At 37.2% G+C, this 19,642-nt stretch overlaps 1 protein-coding gene and 1 long non-coding RNA gene across 4 annotated transcripts in view; one reads left to right on the forward strand and one right to left on the reverse strand.

Annotated features, from left to right (window-relative positions):
- LOC138442581 (uncharacterized) overlaps positions 1-19,642 on the forward strand; it is a 73,134-nt gene that overhangs the window by 17,956 nt on the left and 35,536 nt on the right. Inside the window, exons 2-3 of one of the 3 annotated variants that reach the window (XR_011257781.1) lie at positions 15,679-15,999; positions 18,129-19,435. The exons of the other annotated variants lie outside the window; for them this stretch is intronic. This is a non-coding gene — a long non-coding RNA (uncharacterized lncRNA). Of the gene's footprint in view, positions 1-15,678; positions 16,000-18,128; positions 19,436-19,642 lie in introns of those variants that run through there. 3 annotated transcript variants of the gene reach the window in all.
- Positions 755-16,995, reverse strand: GNRHR (gonadotropin releasing hormone receptor). The gene is made up of 3 exons (XM_069594235.1): positions 16,434-16,995; positions 4,558-4,777; positions 755-999 (listed from the first exon to the last, which is right to left on the reverse strand). Exons 1-3 carry the CDS (start codon positions 16,953-16,955, stop codon positions 755-757), a joined length of 987 nt encoding a protein of 328 aa, XP_069450336.1. The 5' UTR covers positions 16,956-16,995.

The following is a 19,642-nucleotide window of genomic DNA, read 5'->3' on the forward strand; positions in this document are numbered from 1 at the left end:
AAAACAATGTTGTTATTACTGCACTTAATTACCACAAACTCCATAGACCACATAGCTGACAGGAATGTTCTATCCCCCAGTCCAAATCTGAACCCCTCTGAAACTCTCTTTTATATGGAAGTACTTCACAACCTGTACCAGGTGAAGAATGGGATGAAGGAGAACTATAAGTCATGTCAAATTGAAGGAGTGGATAGTGGGTTGGTTGCTAAATACTCCAAACATCAGAATGCTTTTGAAGCCAAGGGAAAAATTAGATTCATTGCATTTTTTCTTAACCCACAGGAGGAAAAACTGATCATAAGGGCAGGGGAAATACTATCTGTGCTTTATGTATTTATTATCTTAGCATAAGATTGTAATTGTTGCTAAGCCCCTTTGCAGAAAAAGGTCTGTGTTTCTCAGTGTTAATTTTTGGCATTTGTTTGCCTTAGGCCATGGCTATTTTAAATATTTATATATTATTATACAAGAATAAAGTGACTAAAAAACCCATATAATGTGTTATAGGAATTTAGAAAGCAAAGAGATTAATTCAGAAACGTGATTAAGTGAAAATATTTCATTGTTTTTCCTGAAAAAAATCTTTTCCTTGTAATTGAGTTTCTGTGATTTCTAAAGGAAGAAGCGTAATATTACCTTAAACTCTGCTTTATTTATATGTAAATATGTCACAATATGCTTTGCGTTTCTCATTCCCAAAAGGGGAAATTCATTACTTTGCCTTTCTTTGACTTTCTATGCAATCTAACAATTACAGAGAGAAATATCCATATATAAGTGGATCAAAGCATGGATTTAAAAAAGCAAAGAGAAAGAAGAAGTGATTTACTGGATCTGACACCCTGTTTACCATGTCAGGATCAAACCAATACCAAATTCCAAGGACATAGTAGGGCGTCCAGCAGACAGTAAATGAAGTGGCAAATGCAACCGTCATCTTTAGGGTCCTCAGCCGAGCTCGTGGTATATTGTTCTTGGACTGATTCAGTTGTAGTTCTTTTAAACAGAGAAAATAGAAGGTGCTTTTAATGACCAGTTTTATTACAAAGCCAAAGTAGAAAAAAAGAAACAGAGAATCGTAATTCAACCTGGTGAATATAATGGAGGCAAATTGCTAATATTTTTAATAATGACAATATGCTTACAAAGCACGTTTATATCTCAAATTTTCCACTCTGCTACATAATAAATAGAAATATTAAAGATAGTAATGCTCTTAAAATTAATTTTCCATCAAACTAATAAGGATTTGAAATATGAGGTTACTCAAATTCTTCAAATAAAATTTTAAGAGAGTGGACTGAGGTTGAACTGAATTTAATTCACTGCCTTTTGGTTGTCATGCCAACATTGCCACATTTATTTTATAAATTTATAACTTTTCACCTTTCCTGACTGACCAAGCAGGAAGCCCTGTTGCCATCATAGGAGGTGATGTAAGCTTGGTGTAGGCAAAAACACACATGCACTGGATTGGTGTCAGAATCCTAGTTGGCACTAAGGAGATTTAAGGACTAATACACGATGGACGAGTTGAAGGACATTAGCTCACCTCTTCTTATAGAAACACCAAAATCAGAACTAACTGCTGAACAACTCTGTCAACAACAACAAAAAAACCCCACTATAACCTAACGAAAAAGATACCCTACATCGTGTATGGATGTGAGAGTTGGACTGTGAGGAAGGCTGAGCGCTGAAGAATTGATGCTTTTGAACTGCGATATTGGAGAAGACTCTTGAGAGTCCCTTGGACTGCAAGGAGATCCAACCAGTTCATTCTAAAGGAAATCAGTCCTGGCTGTTCATTGGAAGGACTGATGCTGAAACTCCAATACTTTGGCCACCTCATGCAAAGAGTTGACTCATTGGAAAAGACTCTGATGCTGGGAGGGATTGGGGGCAGGAGGAGAAGGGGACAACAGAGGATGAGAGGGCTGGATGGTATCACCGATTTGATGGACATGAGTTTGAGTGAACTCTGGGAGTTGGTGATGGACAGGGAGGCCTGGCGTGCTGCGATTCATGGGGTTGCAAAGAGTTGGGCACGACTGAGCGACTGAACTGAACTGAATTGAACATCCAAAGATAAAGAAGGAGACACAATGAGATGGTAGGAAGGGTGCGATAGTGATAAAATCGAATTCCATACACACCAGGTGGGTAACCCACAAACTGTAAAATAATTAGACCACAGAAATTCTCCCACAGGAGTGAAAGTTCTGAGTCCTACATCAAGCTCCCCAGCCTGGGGATCTGGCAATAGGAGGAGCCCCAAGAGAATCTGTCCTTGAAGACCATCAGGGTTTGATCTTAGGAGTTACTGGAGGAAACAGAAACTCCATTATTAGAGAGCACACACAAGGTCTTGTGAATACTAGGACCCAAGTTAAAACTAGGGACCTCATGAGAGACTGAGTTAGATTTACCTGCTAGTATTGGAGGGTCTCCTATGGAGGCAGGGGGTGGTTGTGGCTCACTGTGAGGACAGGGACACTGACAGTGGTAGTTCTGGGGAGTACTCATTGGTGTAGCTCTCTTGAAGGCTGCCATTTTCACACACTAGACACATGAACTAACTTATGTGATTGGACATGTGAAGGCACATTTATATCTTTGAAAGTTCACAACTTGAAGGTTTGTATATAGAGGATTTACTGTATTTAAAGTGATGAAAGAACCCATAACCAAAAATGCTCTGCTCAGCAAGGCTCTCATTCAGATTTGATGGAAAAATCAAAAGCTTCACAGACAAGCAAAAGCTAGGAGAATACAGCACCACAAGAGCAGCTTTGGAGCAAAGGCTACAAGAAGTTCTCCAGGGGGAGAAGAAAAGGTCACAACTAGAAACAAGAAAATTATGAATGGAAATGCTTACTGGTGAAGGCAAACATACAATAAAAGTAGGAAATCATCTGTAGACAAATATGAAATCAAAATCATTAACTGTGAGGAGAGCATAAATGCAAGATATTGGAAAGGCATTTGAAATTAAAAGACCTGCAACTTAAAACAGTCTTGTTTATATGTAGGCTGCTATATCAAAACCTCATGGTAACCACAAACCAAAAGTATACAATAGATACACACACACACAAAAGGAATCCAAACACAATACTAAAGTGAGTCTTAAAGGAAAGCAGTCCTAAATATTCATTGGAAGGACTGATGGTGAAACTGAAGCTCCAATATTTTGGTCACCTGATGTGAAGAACTGACTCATTAGAAAAAACCCCAATGCTGGGAAAGATTGAAGGCAGGAGGAGAAGGGTTGGATGAGATGGGATGAAGATGAGATAAGATGGTTGGATGGCATCACCAACACGATGGACATGAATTTGAGCAAGCTCCAGGAGTTGGTGATGAACAGGGAAGCCTGGTGTGCTGCAGTCCATGGGGTCCCAAAGAGCCAGACATGACTGAGTGACTGAAATGAACTGAACTGAAAGTGAGTCATCAATCACAAGAGAAGAGAACAAAATAGGAAGGGAGGGAAGAAACTTACAAAAACAAATCCAAAAAAAATGAACAAAATGGCAATAACATTCATGTCTATAATTATCTTAAGTGTAAACAGATTAAATAGTCCAACCAAAAGACGGAGACTGGCTGAGTGGATACCAAAACAAGACCTATATATACGCTGTCTACAAGAGACACACTTCAAATCTAGGGATACATACAGACCACAAGAGTCAGATAAGACTTAGCAATCACCACCACAGACTGAATGTGAAGGGATGGAAAAAGGTATTCATTCAAAAAGTAGATAACCAACAAGGGACTATTATATAGCACAGGGAACACTATTCTGTTATTAGGCTATTCTAAAATAACCTAAATGGGAAAATAATTTAAAAATAAATACATGTAAATGTATGACTGAATCATTTTGCTGTACATCAGGACTTAATACCATATTGCTAATCAACTACAATATAAAATTTTAAAAATTCATACATTTGTTTTAGAGAATGCAACAGATTCTTGAAGCAAAAAAGGTACAACCATGTGTGTGAAGTGAAAGATCAAATAGTCAGTTGCATGCTCCATAATATTTAGCACACTCAACACACACACCGAAATGTGCATAGTGTGTGGATATAGGAGATTTGAATGTGACACAGAACAGCGTAACTTTAACAAGTCTATTGGCAACTACATTATGAGTTGTACTTTGCTATATTCTAGGCATCAGGTGTTTGATAAAGTGTTATGATGAACCAGCAGGAACAATTTGCCCATGCTTCTACTGGGTAAATGAAGTAATTGTCCTTTTAGCTTTAATTCCATGCTGTAAATGTATAATATGGGGAGATATTAAATTACCTCATCTCTAAATTGGGGATAATAAAAGTATTGCCTCATGGAGTGATTTTGAATATTGAAAGAGTTAATTTATGTTAGTTGCTCATAATAATATCACAATACTACTACAATACAATACTATTCTAGATAAAATAGTATATGGCACAGCAAGTGCCATTCTGATTCTCTGGTAGGAGTATTGCCATTAACAACTGTCCATCCACAAATAATCTGAGAAATACATACTGTGGGGATCCTCATGAAGGACCCTTGTTAGGGTGAAGATGATTTTTGCATTGCAGATCAGCATGATGAGAAGAGGGATGATGAAGAGGCAGCTGAAGGTGAAAAAGTTATAAAAGGCTTGATGCCACCACTGTGGAAAACTGCAGTGTGTTACACATTGAGAGAAACCTTCAGTCTGTCCAGAGTCATCTGCTAAATGGATCATCCCGAAGATGTATAACTGTAGGAGAAAATTTAAACAATTAAAAAGGGATATTGCTTATTTTCAAACAATATTTGCAAGTTTTCTTGAATGTTTTCTCTTCTGTATTGTACTAATCTTCTAACATGTTGTTGCCCAAAGCAACTGCTAAGCTTCTTGACATTTGGCTTTTGGCTTTTCTACAAAAAGTTGTAAGTGGATCTTTACTTAAAATATGTTTGGGTAATGTGAATGGATCTGTAGGACTTTGAATTTCTTCCAAAATTATTTCAGCCTTGCAGAACAATCACCAACCAAAGATTTAAACCTCCTCTGTATTTCAATTTCAGATGCTATTATGATGAGTAAATTTTTGCAAGTGATTTTATTGTTAAATCTGCAGCACACACACACAAAAACTGTCTGGCATTTAGAATATGCCCTCAAAATAAATATTTAAATTTTATTTTTGAGACATAAGATCTCATTAAAATGGCCAGAAACATGTACAGACAGTTCATTAAAAAAGGGTGTAACAGTGACCCTTAAGTATATAAAAACATAGTTTCAACCTCACTTATGATAAGAGCAGTGTCAATCAATTAAGGCTACACTGATAACGCCATTTCCCACTATCAAGTCTGGCAAAATTAAAAAAAAAGAAAAAACAGTAATAAACTCTCATGGCAAGGCTATAGGGAAACAGAGACCCTCATACATTGCTAATGGGCACGCAAATTGATACAGTCATTAAGGAGAGGAATTTGGCAATAATTAGTATATATTTGTACTTAACTTTGACTCAGGAATCTGACATTCAGGAGTTTTCCATGAAGATACACCCCTACTTCCATTATATGAAAATACATATGCACAAGATTATTCACTGATGCATTGTTTATAAGTGAAAAACATTGAAAATAATCTAAATACTAATTCATAGAACAGCAGCTGAATAAACTATGGTGGACCACACAGTGGAGTCCTGTACAGTAGTAAAAAAAAGAGGGAGGGAAATTTCTATCTGAAGGTCTGTGTGTGTGTACATGTACATACATTTATTCTAGCTCTGTGTGGAGAGAGGCTAAGAACAATGTCATCTAAGTAGCAGTGAGCATACCTCGCTCTCCAGTACCCAAATCTTATTTTTAGTATCATTCTCTAACAAAAGGAATCAGAGCTCATTGGCGAAGTGCGTAATCCCAAGGCTGGGGCAATCAAAGCACAATAAGTCATTGGAACACCTGCTGTGCCAAAAAGTCTGGAAATGCCCAGGGAATGATGGAGCATGTGAAAACATTTCAGGCACCAGCTTGAAAGAGGTCCCATTGGCCAAATCTGGGATAGTTTAAGCATGAAAACAAACCAATCCTGAAAGAAAAGACTGAGTTCAAATACAGAAAGAAACCATGACTCCATGCTGATGTAAATGACAAAACCAGAATAACAAATACATGGGAAAAGGAAAAAGCTCTTTACAGAAAATCAGCTAGTAAATGTAAAAGATACAATGGAAGTAGTGATTACCATTTTGTAATTACTATAATAATAATTGATTCAGGCAAGAATCACCAATGAATGGTAAAAATATGGGTGTAGGCTTGAGGAGACTAGTTTATTTATGTCATCTCAAAGTATCTACCTGTAGGATACATTGCATTATAAACAGTAAAATAATAACTTTACAGTAGAGAAATAACCAAATAATTAAGCTAACATTGCCAATAATGGGACAGATTGACAGCATCTGCTTCCTTCTAGAAAGCATTGAGAAGAACTCAGAGTCACCTCTTTCATGTTTTTGTTAAAAATCAAATCAGTCAATCCTAAAGGATATCAATCCTGAGTATTCATTGGAAGGACTGATGCTGAAGCTGAAGCTCCAATACTTGGCCAGCTGCTGGGAAGAACTGACTCATTGGAAAAGACCCTGATGCTGGGAAAGATAGAAAGTGGAAGGAGAAGGGGATGACAGAGGATGAGATGGTTGAATGGCATCACTGACTCAACGGACATGATTTTGAGCAATCTCTGGGAGATAGTGAAGGACAGGGAAGCCTGGTGTGCTGCATTCCATGGGGTCACAAAGAGTCGGACACAACTGAGTGGAACAACAACAATGTAGACAAAGAATATTGCCTACAATGTCAGCAAACAAAGGATGTTGTGGCCATCAAGTTATTAGCCACTGCACTTACCCTCAGGAGTGCTCCCTAAGGAGTGGATTCAGGATGGAGAAAAGTAGAAACATGGCCCTAGATCGTTAAGGTGATGTATCAAAGGAATGATCTCAATAAGCCCAAACTCTTGCATCTTTCTATACTTAGAAAAGTGCTACATTTATTAACCTGAGATGAATGGTTTTTCTTTAATTAGCAATAATCTTCTGATGTTCTGACTACCAGGTTTTTGTTGCAAAGAAGCCTCCTATTAAAAAATCCTGGCTCCTCCGTTGCCTCTTATGAATTGGGAGCAATCTGAGAGACTGTCTTCTAGGCTTAAGTTCTCAAAAGTCTACTGAATAAAACATATTTCTCAACTTTTAGGTCGTAGATTTTTTTTTTCAGTTGACAAGTGCACAACCTGTATCTCTCCCCAAGAAAATATCAGACAAACTCAAATTGAGGGGCATTCTACAAAATAACTTGTCTGCACTCTTCAAAAATGTCAGTGTCATGAAATACAAAGAAAGACCAAGGAACTGTTCTAGTTTAAAGGAGACTAAAGAGACAACGGGGCTTCCCAGGTGGCTCAGTGGTAAAGGATCTGCCCATCAACGCAGAAGACACAGGTTTGATCCCTGGGTTGGGAAGATCCCCTGGAGTAGGAAATGGCTACCCACTCCAGTATTCTTGCCTGGAAAAATCTGTGGATAAAAGAGCCTGACAGGCTACAGTCCATGGGGTCAGAAAGAGTTGGACACGACTGAACACGCAAGCAAAGAGACAAGGCGACAACCTTTCGCATAATCTTGAATTTTCTTTTATTAAAGGGGTTATTATTGAGACAGCTGAGATATGAATAGGGCATATAGATTAAATGGTAGTACTGTTCAGTTCAGTCACTCAGTTGTGTCCAACTCTTTGCAACCCCATGGACTGCAGCACGCCAGGCTTCCCTGTCCATCACCAACTCCTGGAGCTTGATCAAATTCATGTCCATTGAGTTGGTAATGCCATCCAACCATCTCATCCTCTGTTGTCCCCTTGTCCTCCTGCCTTCAGTTTTTTCCAGCATCAGGGTCTTTTCCAAGGAATCGGTTCTTTGCATCAGGTGGCCAAAGTATTAGAGCTTCAGCTTCAGCATCATTCCTTCCAATGAATATTCAGGACTGATTTCCTTTAGGATTGACTGGTTTGATCTCCTTGCAGTTCAAGGGACCCTCAAGCGTCTTCTTCAATACCACAATTCAAAAGCATCAATTCTTTGGCACTCAGTAGTACTGTATTAATGTTAATTTCCAGATTTTGATACTTTATACTGCACTTAATGTGCTAGAAAAAATACACACTGAGGTACTGAGAGAGACATCATGTCTGAACTTTTAAACAATCCATAAAAACATACATACAAGAGAGAGAATAAACAAATAAGCAAATGTAGCAAAATGTTAATATTTGGGGAATCTGAGGGAAAAGTATCCTAGAAATCTTTGTATGATTCTTGCAACCTTTCCTTAAGTGTGAAATTATATTAAAAAAAGAACTGAGTCAACAATTAAGGAAACAATGCAAGTGGTTTTCACAAACAAGTTCTAGTTGACATTTATTCATTCTTTCCCAATCTGTCAAGATTTCTTACCTCATAATTTCCAAAATTTTCTACTGAAAAACTTCATTTTACCACAAAATATTAAAATGAAGAGATGAGTGCCCAAGAGCTTTAAAACTGGTAACAAGTTAATTCAAACAAAAATGTTGCAGGTTTTCTTTTTTTAAGTTTTAAGCAAGTGAGGGACAGTATTCATTTAGTTGTTCACTGAATTAGTAAACTTAAATTCCATTTAGTTAATTTAATAAGCTCAGAATTTCTTTCCTTTTGGGGGTGGCAGAGTGGAAATAGTATACCTTAAAAAATACTGTTTTTCCTCTTTGCTTGTAGAGTAGAAAAACTTTAATAAATATAAAATATAATGAACAAAATAAATACAGATATAATAAGATCTAAGTACATATAATATAAAATACAAGCCTATTTCTTTTATTTGTAATTAAAATGCTGATTTTCAGTTTGTGATCTTTTCAGCTTCAAGGACAAACAATAATTTTGAAGTTAATCCACTAGAGGGCGCCCAATGATAATATTATCGATCTTAAAGTCAAGAAAAGCAAGTTCAGCTAATTCTGTTTTATGATCCAGATCAATTTTTTCCATGTTACAAAGTGACCCTTTCAGTTTTCCATACTTCTTTGAAAACTGTCCTTATTTAAAGTTGAGTTTTAAATTTGACCCACCAGGTATTGTGAATTGAAATCTTGGGAAGGGTTTTTTTCACATGACCCTGAGAGTCTTCTAATTCTTAAAAACCCTTTTTTCTTTCCATCTCCCTAGTCAGCCTTGGAACCAGATAATCTGAATTTGATTTTCTGCTCTGCATTGTGTCACATTTTCACTTTAATAGTTCATATTCTTAAGTTATAATGATGAATCTTTCAATGAAAAGGACTTTATAGTACTATGATTTGAATTTGGTTTTCATCTTTATGTAATGAATGCTTGTTTTTAAAGCAACTCCTTGGTCATAAAACTATAGTAGGTACACTCTCATGAAAGATGAACTAAATATATCATGCTATCAAGAAATTAAATATTTCTTAGGGGAGATACAGCATGTATGTGACAACTATAATAATAGACTGTGACAAGTTCCAAAGGTGAGTTACAGTGTTATGAAAATTGAGAATTTTACTCATCCACAAACTAATTTGTTTTAGGCTTCATTCAGTTTATTTTCAACTCCAAGACCGTGTTCATTTGAATGATTAATATAGGGATATACTTTACTTCCAATGATTCTTTTATACTTCGATGATATTTTAAAAATTTCTTTGTTTCTCCTCTCTCATGCCTGGCCCCAGTTCTCATCAGTGTTTACTTTATTTTGCCCTAAACAACAGCAGTTTGTTCTCCATCTTTACAGTCACTTGCAGATGCTATTCCTCTTAGCATATAATTTTTAACCTTTGCTTTACCCCATACTAGTGACACCATGACTTAATCTTTCCATCTTTAGATGCTATGCTTTAGGTTCCTCTTGGGATTCCCTGGTGGCTAAGACAATAAAGAATCTGTCTGCAAAGTAGGAAACCCGGGTTTGATCCCTGGCTTGGGAAGATGCCCTAGAAAAGAGAATGGCTTCCCACTCCAGTATTCTTGCCTGGAGAATTCCATGGACAGAGGAACCTGGTGGGCTAGGGAGATATAAATAACTCTAGAGACTGTCATGACAATTAACAAGCAAATACTTGCAAAGCACCTAGAGTAATGCCTGGCCCACAGTTAGCACTATATAAATCCTAGCCATTCTTAAAATTTTGTTTGAGGCACACAATTTATATATTGCATATGTTTACATATTTATAAATTTATACCATATTTTTCCTGATACCACTTAACTATTTATTCTCACCTTAAGATTTTCCTGCCTTTTCCTTCTCTAGCCTCTTACAGGAAAAAAGAGACAGTATTGCACACTGTGATATAATGATACTCATGCATGCTCAGTCGCTCAGTCGTGCCCAACTCTTTGTGACCACGTGGACTATAGCCCACCAGGCTCTTCTGTTCATGTAATTTTCCAAGCGGATTGGAAATCCTGGTGGTTAGGATTCTGGGCTTTCACTGCTGAAGCCCGAGTTCAGTCCTGCTAGGGGAACTGAGATCCTGCTAGTTACGCAGCATGACCAGAGACAAACAAAAAAACACAAAGCAACATAGAAGCGTTTAACACAATTCCTGGCACATGTTTATGTACTGAGTAACTATTATCTACGAAAATCATCATCACTATTATTGTTATTTCTGCTACTAGTATGCTATTACTATGTTTCAGTAACATTTTTGACGTATTGTACACAGTAATGAGTATTTATTGAATTTAAGCTGCTTGTGGGGCTTCCCAGGTGACGCTAGTGGTAAAGAACCCTCCTGCCAATGCAGGAGACATAAGAGATGCCGCTTCGATCCCTGGATCGGGAAGATCCCCTGGAGGAGGGCATGGCAACCCAAGCCAGTATTCTGGCCTGGGAATTCCATGGACAGAGGAGCCTGGCAGGCTACAGTCCATAGGATTGCAAAGAGTCAGACACGACTGAAGTGGCAGCAAGGACAGAGGATGCACAAGCTGCTTGTCAAGTTCAGAAGAGCCTGCTAGAATTGTAAATTTCTGTTTGTAACAGGCAACCCTCCACATTTATTTAAACCACACATCTTCACACCAAAGAATAAAGGAATACTCATATACAACAGACCCTCCAAATCTTTGGGTTCCACATCTGCAGATTCAACTGCAGATGGAAAAATATTCAGAAAAAAAATTTTTAGGAAGTTCCAAAGAGCAAGACTTGAACTTGGAAAGCTCCAGCAACTGTCTATATATTACATTGTATTTACAATTATTTACACAGCATTTACATTGTATTATGTATTATAAGTAATCTATAGATGATTTAAACTATATAAGAGGGTGTACATACGTTACAGGCAAATACTATACTGTATTTTATAGAAGAGACTTGAGCATCTGGGAAATTTCTTATCTGAGGCCACCATGGTGGGGAAGGAGGATGTCTAGGAACAAATCCCCTGGGGATATTGAGGGTGACTGCATTTTCTCTACAGACCTGGGTTACCTACAGAATTAAAAAGCTGTCAACATATAATTCTCCCTAGTAGCATAGAGAAACTAGTGATGTGAACTCTATCTGCAAATAATCTGCTGCTCTGGAATTCTTGTGGTCTTAGATGACAGTCATCAGAAACCTTGCATTTTTTAATTGGATATGGACACACCAAATTCAGGAAATGTTTTCTCCTTAACATACACCTGCTAGCCTAACCACAGTCAGTCTTAAGTCAGATATCCTTTCAAGTCCTGTTGGCTGTTTTGCCTTGCCTTCCTCTCCCTTCCTCCTTTTCTTCCTTTCTTATCCTACTTTAGAAACAATACCTCCAAGACTTGAATCATTATGCTCTGGCATATAAAGCTTTTTGAGTGAATAAGACAGCTTAGTGACTAGGGAGGACATTGGCCCAATTTACTTATCAGTCAGAATAAATGTCATAATTTTTTGAAGCAATCTTTACATAAGCAATTTTGTTTGCTGTTTCTTAAATAATTATTTTATTTCATACTCAGATTTCCATAATACTTTTTTCTCCTGACTTCAAAAATCCTATTATGAAGGAAGTAATTAAGGTAGGAAAAGGGGAAGGAATGAATAGTAATGCATTTTTAAGACTTTATACTTAAAGTCTTATGTATGATTGTGTATATCTTACTCTTTGTAGCACTTTTTACAATGACCCTTTTAAACTTGGTTAAGTAATTTACTTAGATAGCTGGCAAAAGACAGCACTGAGATTTGAAACCAGCTTTGTTTAAATCCCACTGCCTTTCAGACTTGCAGGGATATCTGAGGTCTTCAGAGACTAGGACTGGAGCCAGTGAATGGTCAAACAGGACTGGGATTCCCTTATCCCTATTTGACCAGAGCAACTCCATTTATATCTGTTTCATTTATTGAAGCTCCACACAGAATTTCATTTTAAATAAAATTCAATTACAAGCAAAAGTATAAAATTTTGGTCACAGTACACTGAAAGTTCTGGAAATATATCCCCAAACCATGACAGAACTCTGAGGTGATCAGCAAGGTGGAAAAGCAAGGTGGTCAGTTTGAAAGTTGGTCATTCTGAACTCTAGCAAAATGTCATAAATTCTCAGGTTCCTGGGAACATGACAACTAGCTTGTTGGTTTTTTTTTTCTTTTTCCAACCTAGCATGAATTAATCAAGTGATAGAATATCCATATATATATACCAAAGGATAAATACAATCCTAAAGGAAATCAATCCTGAATATTCATTAGAAGGACTAATGCTGAAGCTGAAGCTCCAATATTTTGGCCACCTGATGTGAAGAGCTGACTCATTAGAAAAGACCTTGATGCTGGGAAAGATTGAGGGCAGGAGGAGAAGGGGACGGCAGAGGATGAGATGGTTGGATGGCATCACTCACTGACTCAATGGACATGAGTTTGAGCAAACTCTGGGAGATGATGAAGGACAGGGAAGTCTGGTGTGCTGCAGTTCATGAGGTCGCAAAGAGTGGAACATGACTGAGCAATTGAACAATAACAAACAAAGGATGAAAACTAAAAGTCATCCTTTCAAACTCCTTTTAAATTAGCTACAACAGGATGTGCTTTTGTCAATGGGCTTTGTGGAGCGTGGTGAAGCATGAGCTGTACTCACTGTCACACAGCCTGGAAATCAAAGGCCTTTCCTATCTCTTGTCTTCCCCATCACGCACACATAACATTAGTCACAGGGTTGAAGCCTCTTTTATTCAGAGAGAAAGAGCAGAGAGCTATAATAAAAAGATAAACTGGACTTACAAAAAGACAGGAGTTCAACAGGCACTGGGCAAACAATCCTTTTAAGTGAATACTTTTCAAACTGCAGGTTGTACCCATCAGTTGGTTGTAATCAATAATAAAAAATGAAATGGAACAGAATAGAGTATTTATTTTATGAAAACTTTTCTCAATTATAGGTCTATGAGAGACAGATTAAGTCTTTATGTAGTATGTATTTCTTTCTTTCCATTACTGTCAAGAAAGTTTGAAGGACATTGATTTCAAAGGTTCTCTTTGAATGGTCTTTTTTATGTGAAATGGAGATAATAGCATAGCTTTTACATACCTTACAGAGTCCATATAAATACCACATAAGATTATGAATGTGCGGTTTTTTAGGAAACATCAGCAAAGTGCTTTATCAATTTAAAGTGCTGCTGAAAGCAAGACTGAGTCATTTGTTTTACAAAATGAAATACCGTCAATACTACCATATTCTGTATGATGGCCACAGTTAACACTGATGTATGATGTTTAGAAAAGTTGTTAGAGTAAATCCTAAGAGAGCTCATCACAAGGAAAGAAAACTTTTTTCTTTTCTTTTCATTGTGTCAATATGAGATGATGTAAGAAGTTAGCTGAAACTATTGTGTTAATCATTTCACATTATATGTAAATCAAGCTATCATGCTGCACACATTAAACCTACATGGTGATGTACACAGACTGTTTCTCAGAAAAATGAAAATGAAGAAAAACAAAAAAATCATTTAATCCTTGAGTAAGACTCATGAAAGTTATATGTCTTCCACATTGTTCTCAGAATTTCCCCCAGCTATCTTCTGTTATATACATCCATTCCACCTCCATTTATTGATTGATCTATCCAAACTTTGTTTTCATTTTAGTAAAAGGTGAAAGGTTTATTTGATCTGAAGAGGAACCAGGGTATCCAAACATTTAAAATTTATATTTTTGTTGGGTGTCTCATTAGGTATTGTGAATATGAATTAAGTTGAACACAACAGTTTTCACTGTTGTAGCAGCACATATCATAATGGCAAAGACAAACAAGTACACAATTACAATGTTTTCTGACAAACAGTGTGCATGAGGTCAAAGGAAAGGCAGCAACCATGAAATCTAATTTCCTGCTACTGGTCAATCTGTCCCTTCAGCCAAACAAATCTCCTTTGAAAATTAACCACTTTACAACTTTTGCTGAAAAATACATTTGATCCTTGGCTTATTTTTTCCATTCAAATACATTCATCTTTAAAAACTCACTTTAGGGCTTCCCTTGTGGTTCAGCTGGTGAAGAATCCACCTACAGTGTGGGAGACCTGGTTTCGATCCCTGGGTTGGGAAGATCCCCTGGAGGAGGGCATGGCAACCCACTCCAGTATTCTTGCCTGGAGAATCCCATGGACAGAGGAGCCTGGCAGGCTACAGTCCACGGGGTCACAATGAGTCAGACACGACTGAGCAACTAAGCACAAGACCTATTATATAAGCATTAATAAAATTGTTAGAGACCTTTTTTTAAAAAAAACTCAGTTTATCCTACTTTTACCCTTCCTTCACCATTTTAATAATTCGTCTCTCTCTCTCTTCTTATACTGGTAATAGGCTTGAAAACTTTTTTGTACATAATTGTATTCATTTTGTATAAGTTTTATTTCTATAACTGAATGACATTTTTTTGTCTCTTTGTTTCATCAGTACCTGGTTCAGTGTTAGGAACCAAACTTGTGTTTATCTTCTCTAAGAAAATTGAACAATACACAAATACACCTCACTCATAGTTCAAAGAAATAAAATGAAAAATTTCAGAGCATAAACCTTTGCTAAGTAACCTCATTTAAGTGACATGTTTGCTAAATTAATTCTTATATATGCAGTCACTGTGAGAATAATTTTAATATACTTTTCTCCAGGGAAATCAAAGCATTTTGGTTTTTTCTGCCATAAAACACACACTGATATACAAAAAATGTTAAGTGAGGAATTGGTGGGAGAATATAGTTATCTAACGTTCTAGTGTCGTGAACTATTTAGTGCATCCTGTGTGGCAGCTTTTGTTTGTTTGCTTGTTTTTTGTTTGTTTTTTATGCCAGCTGGCTAGTTTAGAATCTCTAGATAAATGTCTATTTGTAGTGACAAGTTTTTGGAGGATCATGGTAAACTCCGGAGAAGGCAATGGCTCCCCACTCCAGTACTTTTGCCTGGAAAATCCTATGGACGGAGGAGCCTGACTTCCTGACACATCCCTGTACCCTGGATTCTTCACAGGGTACATTCACACACATAGAGACAATTTGGTCATCTTTGCCATTTTCAAGAATTCATTGTCTTCTTCAGAGATGTGACAGTTGAAGAGGCAGATTCTGAAGATCCATCAACCGGAGTGCCTTTGATAAAGACAGTCTGGAGGGCTATCTGCTTTCTGAAGGAAAGGGCCTTGCCTGCACCAGTAGTCACAGAGTTTTGCTCACAGCCTGTTACAGTCTCATCTACCTCCAGATAAAGCTCAAGTCAACCTCAGGGAAATCAACGTCTACGATGCCCCACATTTCCTTTTATTCCATCCCACCCAGCTGCAAACTGCAGAACATACTAATTAAGGATAGTTCTTTCTATGCTGCAATGACAGAAGACTCACGAAGTTCCAAATAAAACAAGGTATGCATACTTTCTACCTATGCAAATTTTATTGTTCCTAAAGATTCTCCCAATTTACCATGTCAACCAGAGTAAAAGAAAATGTAGATGGAAGAATCAAATGAGGATGAGTTCAAATTTGGAAATAGCTTCATTTTGAGAGAGCATTTGCTGTGTGCCAGAGAGTATGATAGAAAACTTAACAAATTATTTGTTTAATCATTACAAAGGTGCATCAAGTAGACATTACCTCCATTTTATACATGCAAGACCTGAAACCCAGAGCGGTTAAGACATTTGCCAAAGGTAACAGCAGAGTCAGGATTAAATTCCACCCTCTGACTTCCAGAGCCCAAGCTATCAGAGATAATACAATACTACCTTTGACAAGACCTTCATTCAGATTTAGATAGGAAATCTGTAATCTCCATAAAAAATCTGCAATATTGGTTTACCTGTGGTCCAGCAAAGATGCTACTGAGGAGCCAGGCCAAGCCAATCATGAACTGTCCGAGCTTGCTGTTGCTTTTCACTGCTAGAGGCCTGGTGATGGCCAGGGAGCGGTCGAGGCTGATCACCACCATCATGAAGGCGGGGGCGTACATGGAGAAAAGCTTCAGATAGCTGAGGACTTTGCAAAGGAGCTCTCCAGCATACCATTGAACAGTTATGTTCCACATTCCATCCAGTGGCATAACAATCAGAGTCTCCAGCAGGTTGGCTAAAGTCAAGTGTTTTAAAAGCACCTTCATTTTTGAGAGTTTTTTCCTCTTCTCTTTCCTTTGAGTCCAATTCTGAAGTTTCAACAGGAAAGAAGTGTTGAAAATTGTGGAGAGTAGAAAAAGGAAGAAAGTAACAGTCACTCGGATCTTTCCAGATAGGGTCAGGGTGGGGAGGCTGCCCGGTGTCAGTAGGATGCTGCTGTTGATCGCTGAACAGTGGTTTTCATTCTGATCAGGAGAGTCACCGTTTGCCATCCTTTATGGCTGATACAGCTTCAAGACTCGTGTTTCTGGCACTTCTGATGTTTTATTGTAATTGCACTTGGAGTCCTGTTTTATTTCAGCCTTCTTTGGCTGGTAACGTCACAGGTTTATATTTATGTCAAATTTTGTCCCTGAGATACTTTGTATTTAAAGTGAAAGATCAAGGTGAACTTGTTTTGTGGGCTTGTAATCCAACAGGGTGCTAAAGCGAAGCAGACAAACACTTTCTGAGGGCCAAATGTAACTGTAGTATCTCAGCAGATGGCCTGGTTTTCACAACATTTTTCCTAAGTGAATAAGGACGTTTGAAACTTAATTTTGTATTTAAAATTCTCTTAGGATATTATTCAAGTAACTTTAGTGAAGACGTTTTCTAGAAAAAGAATGTTAAGTGTTCTGTTCAATACATGCAAAATGAAAAAGAAGAAAATACTAAAAAAGAACTTGATCCAGTTAAGATTTGTAATTTAAAGAATCACAAATTTGTAATTTCTCAAAAAATTTGTTTTGTTTTCAGTCATACAATGCTGAGCATCCAAACACTAGATAAATATATTTATTCAGAACTGTTCTCTATGAAACATCAAACTAATACCTTAACAGTTAGAATTAATTTGATCTAATACTGAGATGCATTCAAATTTATGCAATCAGTCTTAATGTTTAGATAAAATCATTAACTTCATGAACAATTTTTCTGTTATTGCTTTGATTTTATAATTGTCTAATTATTGTACTTGCTGTTTTTGCATGTTATTTCATGGGGTAGCTTGGTATTAGAGAGAATACTATATAAATGCTTTAACCACATCTATGCATGTTTATATATAATATACATCCGTTTATATTGTAGTTGGATCATTTCACATTAGGGCCACTTAGAAACTTTCTCTGTGTTGTTGTTGTATCTTACATATTGAGTGTTTGATGATGTTTCCTACTACTGGTATGACTTAGATTGGAATTTATTAAATCACCAGATTGATTTGTCTTATCAGCTAGTTTGCTTCTGTAGCAGCCAAAGAAAGAATAATGTTAAAAGTAAGAGTGGTTATTTTAATTTAGATGGCCCATTCTTGTAGTTTCATTTGTTTGTTTGTTGTCTTACATTCATTTATTAAGTAAATAATTACTAAATACCTGCTATATATACTCTCTTGGCAGGTGAATGAAACATGAATATAGCATCATCTGCGGTTCCTTGGTGTCTTAGTGGTAGAGAATCCACCTGCCTTTGCAGGAGACATTGGTTCAATCCCTGGATTGGGAAGATCGCCTGGAGAAGGAACTGATAACCTACTCCAGTATTCTAGCCTGGGAAATCCTGTGGACAGAGGATCCTTGTGGGCTATAGTCCATGGGGTCACAAGACAGTCAGACATGACTTAGAGACTAACCAACAACAACAACATAGCATCACCGAGGCCCTGAAGGAGTCATTTGGTACTATATAAGGATAGATAAGGGTACTGGACTTACCTTACGTACCTCTTCAGTGTCTTCTGTGCTAGCTCCTGGGTTTTGAGCAGCTTAGACCAGTTGCTTACCTGGGTTCCCTTTTGGTTGTCACCACATGCTCAGAAATACTGGCTTCCTCCCTACTTCTAGACCTGGATGAAATATTATACCATAGGACATGGAATCTACTTCCTAAGTGCCTTTCTGAAGGGTCTGGAAATATTTTCTAATGGATTGTTTTGGTTCTGAAATAGACAGCTTTAGAAAAATTAGTGGCGGAAATAGATGAGTTAGAAATCAAGAGGAGTGTGTTTTTTTTAGAAAAATGTAACACATGCATTTTTAAACAAAAATATATCATAAATATACAGTTCACTTTACTTATTTGCTCTAATAAGTCAATATGACAATAATTTGTGGTAGTTATATTCTATAAAGTTGCCATGAACTCTGAATTAGTGAATACTGAACCATTGATTCTAGTGAAAACACACTGTTAGGTTTCTGCAAGCCAAAAATATCACTTGCATCACACAGATTCATTTGTCAACCTCCTTATAAAAACAAGCCAAAGTCATCAGTGTTGAATACCTGCTCTTCCCACAAGCCTATACGAATAATTGACCCTTGGCCTAGAACTTCTGATATTTGGGATGCTAATTAGAATGAAAGACTCAATCTATCATTTAGCTTCGACTTGAGTTGGTGAAATGGACGAGACATGGGTTTGTCCAGCACTATAGCCATCAACCCGGAGAAGGCAATGGCACCCCACTCCAGCACTTTTGCCATCAACCAGAGGTGGCAACTGACCATCTGAAGTCTGGCTTAGCTGAACTGAGATGTGCTTTGAGTGTAAAATGCACAATGGATTCTGAAGATGGGATAAGAAAAAGAGAATTTAAACTATTTCGTTAAGATCTTTTAGACAATGTTTGTGTTGTCAGTGTAAATACCTTTTGAAGTTATAACATTTTGCCGATTAAATTAATTTTGACTTGTTTAAAAAAAAATCAGCCCTCATCTCGTGAATCCACAACTTTCACCATCATGCAGCTTTTCTATGGTTTCGTCATATACTATGGGTTTCAGCTTAGCACTCTCTGAAGCAGCCTTATGTACAGATCAGCAAATTTCCTCTTACCTTTTCTGGATGTACAAGGTTTTTGATTCATTAACATTGAACTCATGGACACAACACTATAGCTTATGCCTGACAA

The sequence above is a fragment of the Ovis canadensis genome, chromosome 6 (assembly GCF_042477335.2).
Source record: "Ovis canadensis isolate MfBH-ARS-UI-01 breed Bighorn chromosome 6, ARS-UI_OviCan_v2, whole genome shotgun sequence".
NCBI lineage: Eukaryota > Metazoa > Chordata > Mammalia > Artiodactyla > Bovidae > Ovis > Ovis canadensis.